The 4452-nt window shown below is 32.5% G+C and overlaps 1 protein-coding gene across 1 annotated transcript; it reads left to right on the top strand.

The window, feature by feature from the left end:
- The first annotated feature begins 2348 nt into the window (after positions 1-2348).
- LOC120626583 (lipase 3-like) lies at positions 2349-3566 on the top strand. The gene has a single exon (XM_039894136.1). It carries the CDS (start codon positions 2349-2351, stop codon positions 3564-3566), a length of 1218 nt encoding a protein of 405 aa, XP_039750070.1.
- The last annotated feature ends 886 nt before the right edge of the window (positions 3567-4452 follow it).

Below are 4452 nucleotides of genomic sequence, written 5' to 3'. Positions count from 1 at the left end.
TTCTTTATTCAAATTACTTGTCTTATGTTTAAAATCTCCTCTCCCCACATAAAAAAAAAAAAGTATAATAACGGTATCCAAAATCTATTAAAATTTGATTAGTAGAAAAGTTAGAAAAATATTTATTACATTCATAAACTTGAAAATAAATCTACGAGGGTTCCAAATGCGCAAAAAAAAGCCTCAGCAAACTTAGCCTGACTTAAATTTTAAAGCAAATATCGATTCGCTACGTTTTTATTGTCACGGTCATTGTATAAAAATGCTAAAAATCAACTCGTTTTTATCCAAAACCGACTGATCTTGAAATCACTATATTGACTTTGAACCTACTTGAGGTGTTAAGATTTCTGGTAAGAGTACTGGAGTGACGAAAATCGTATGGATGACCAAATGTCGTGATTTCACAACTACAAATTAACGTACCTAACTCGGTGTCATATTTGTTTAGTAGCTAACGAAACTGTTTCATAATAGGGGATGTTGCTTAATCCATAAAATATGAGTGACATTCGTCGTTAACTTTTTTTAATTTTTCTTCAGAGATTTTTCGTATTTCTCGTAAGTACCTGCCTCCAGGAGGCTTATTTACATTAAAATATATAAGTTATAATTTATTTTATTCAGGAAACATAAACACCAACATCTCAAATAAAAACATAAATGTTGTAGTATCAAGTAAACTACTTAAACTTAGAAAACAGACTAGCTACAAACTAAGCAGAAAAGTTGAATCAAAATAATGATGTAACATATGTTTGTTTACTTTTGTTGTAAAAATTAAAAAATGTATGTGGATTAAAATTCTCCTGTGTCAACAAAAAGTAGTGGTATAACTATTTCTTATTAGACATATTTTCCCCGTATCAAACTTTTGACCAAAAAAGCACAATAATTTAGAATAATAAATCTGTTCTTGCTCTTGGAGGTTTAATCACTCAATATTTGAAACCTTGAATGAAGTATACATTGCCAATCGCAAATGCCTGTCCCGAGGACATACTCCCGTTTTGCCTTGTTTAAAATACTTTGAATTCCCTTTAACAAATGACTGTATTAATAATGAATGGCTTAACAACAGTATTATATATCAGTCGATACCTCACATCCAAAAAAAACAAAAAAACGAGACTGTCCAAAAAAACGGACTGAGTAATTTGTTTAGAATAGCGGCTAAAAGGTATCTACATGAAAAAATTTATTATCAAAAGTTTTAAACAACCGAAGTCTCGGAAAACCGCTTGTCAATTAATATGTAAATATTGATAATCGTGAACTTGATTTCTTAAGCGGCAATGTATCTTTCTAATGTATATTCCGTTGATCAAATTGCTTGTTTGGCGAGCCTAAGGCCGTTTACAGTATAAAGTCAAGTATGCCTTGAGTTTTGGACACTTAAGCTAGTTTTATTAAATAGCCTTATTAAAAAATAAACAGTAGTTTACCCCTAACGAAGACTGTTACACTATTAAGGTGTAAGGAAAAACTCAAACATTTATATTTTTATTTGTATTAATTGATAATTGACTCCTATTTAAAATTGTTTAAGTGCGAAACATTATCACTATCCTCAGTCTGTAGATTCAATCGGCTTCCTATTTTATAAGAGAGAGAGAGAGATAGAGAGATAAAGAGGTTTGCTTCGTGATCACGTTCAGTAGGTATCTTCATATTGATCAATCCATTACCGACCCAGTACCCAAAACAACGCACAGGCCTCCTTTTACAATGAGAAAGGTTTAGGGAGTAGTCCACCACGCTAGCCAAGTGGTAGACTTCACATATCCTTGAGCACATTATGGAGAACTCTCAGGCATGCGGTTTTCCTCACGATCCTTCACCGTTGAAGCAAGCACTTAACTGATACAAAATTAACGCGCGTTAAGTACCTTTTCAATAGTGGTAGTCAAATATGCTTAGTGCTTACCAATAACCCGATTATGGCTATAATTTATATTAAAGTTAATTACCCTTACAAGTCTACTCTTTTGTTGTTGTTTAATGGAGTTTAAATGGAGTAATGGACCCATATAACTTCACATTTATAGGACAATTATAAAGCGGTGTTACCTTAAGATTAATTATTATAAGAGGTTTTAGGTTATAATCGTAATAACCAATGATTTAATTTATTATGTCATTATACAATGACATAATAAATTCAATCATTTCTTTTATAAGAGATTTATAGTGGTTTAAAATTGATAATTTTAAAGTTCCACACGTAATGATTATAACCTTTTTTATAAGAATAAATTTATTTATTTCCGTGACATTGAATTTGGACGTGTTTTGCCATTAGCTTCAGTTTCGTGATTCCGGTCGCATGTGATATCCGTTCAAGTATCATGAACCTGTGTTACGAGTTATTTTTTTTATTTTATATTTACAACATCCTTTGTGTTACTGGCTTTAATAAATTTAAAACCGTTAGACAATCTAGTGGACAAAGTGAAGATATTTTTCTAGATTCCTTGCAGCTGTTACAAAAATATAACTATTCTTCCGAGAAACATGTAGTGGTTACTGAAGATGGATATAAGTTAAACACATTTCGCATATCCAGGAAAGGACCTCCAGTGTTATTAGTGCATGGTATTGGAGACAGTTCGGACTCATGGCTCGTTTTAGGGCCGAAATATTCTCTAGCATATCAGTTAGCAGACGCTGGATTTGACGTTTGGATTTTCAATGCGAGAGGCAACAGGTATTGTAAAGAACATATCAAGAAAATTCCCCAAAGAGTATTTTGGAATTTTAGCTACGAAGAAATCGGATCATTTGACGTACCTGCTACAATTGATTATGTACTCTCTGAAACACAGTATTCAAAACTTTCGTACGTCGGGTTTTCTCAAGGAACGACAGCGTTGTTCGTGATGTGCAGTTTACGTCCTGAATACAATAAAAAAATCGATCACGCTATTTTACTGGCACCTGTGGCTTGGTTGAAACATACGAAGTATCCACTAATAGATCTATTTTCGAAGAAATTAGGCATGTTGACATGGTTTGCTGAAACCCAAAAGGTGTATGAAGTTTTTCCTTTCAATGAGAATTTGAACTTATACCACGCGTCCGTCTGCGACACTCTTTCGCCTGTCAAAACGCTTTGCGAGTTGGAATTATTCGTAAACTTTGGTCTTCGGAAACTTACTAACTTAGTTCCAGAAAAATTATCAGTTATAACTACACACATACCGGCAGGAACATCGGCAAAAGTATTTTTCCATTTCATTCAAGGTTACTCAACTCAGAGATTTCAAAGATATGATTACGGTTCGGCAAAAAACCTGGAGGTATATTCTTCTGCTATTCCACCTGAGTACGATGTTTCTTTAGTCAATGTGCCAAGTACATTGGTTACTAGTGAAGTCGATTGGTTCAGTGACGTTGAAGATGTGGGATTGCTTTTGAGAAAGTTCAAATCAGTGGCAAAGTTGATTCAAATAAATGAGACATTACAGTTCACTCACCTTGAATTTGTGTATGGTGCGCGCATAAATTCCATCATTAACAAACCTGTATTGACAATTCTGAACGATTTGAAGATGACCATAACATAACATTAATATGAACAAGAAATAATGTAAGATTACCTGATTGTGATATTAGCTTTAGTAATAGTGCATAGTAGGCAGTGCATGAATGCCATAAAGTTTAATAGGACAATATGCTCGTAACGTCGGAACCCTATTCCTTTTGGGATAATCAGAGTGCAGTAGTTGGTCGAATCAAAGCATACAAATATTCATATATTCTTTAAACGTCTATAATATTAATATTTAATGTTTTTATAACTCGAATGTGAAATTGTGTCTCAGTTTCCTTGATCTGCCTTCTTAATTGCTACATTGGTGAACATCCTATTCGAGCCACATAATACAGAAACTGCCAAAGTATATTTAGTATACGAAGAAATTCTTATCACTGAATTAGTTGGTAAATAAAAATGAACCTTGCATGAATAGAATTATAATGATGTGCAATTTTGAATAGCGAGTCTTTTTAATTATTGCAGTGAAACTTCTATAGGCGTGGTAGGGAATACAAATTCGAAAATTAAGTAAGTGATGCTGAAGGAATCTTGAAGAGTCAAGTTATTTTTTAAGTGTAATCCTACAAGATGATTCGGTGATCCTCATACCATATATAGATTAGAATCTTTTTAAGCCTAATCGAAAATATACCGCTAGTTTGTTGTACTGTCAACATTTTGCGAGAAGCTCGTTTTAATTGTTTTTTTTTTCTATATTTAGATTTGTTTGAAGTTTCAAGATAAATGCAATAAAGTGATATTTATTATTACGATAAAAACACTTAAAATAAAGGATTATTGATTTATTTATTGTCTGTATGTCAGTAAGTAAACATCAGCAAAAGAACCGTTAAAAATGTCAAGCGACTTTAATTTATTTATTGAAATAGTTTTATTTCCATTTGTATTTAATA

The sequence above is a fragment of the Pararge aegeria genome, chromosome 9 (genome assembly GCF_905163445.1).
Source record: "Pararge aegeria chromosome 9, ilParAegt1.1, whole genome shotgun sequence".
NCBI lineage: Eukaryota > Metazoa > Arthropoda > Insecta > Lepidoptera > Nymphalidae > Pararge > Pararge aegeria.
This window is presented reverse-complemented; position numbering and strand designations above follow the sequence as displayed.

Coding starts and splice junctions, on each gene's coding strand:
- LOC120626583 (XM_039894136.1), top strand. CDS start 2,349: ATGAACCTGTGTTACGAGTTATTTTTTTTATTTTATATTTACAACATC.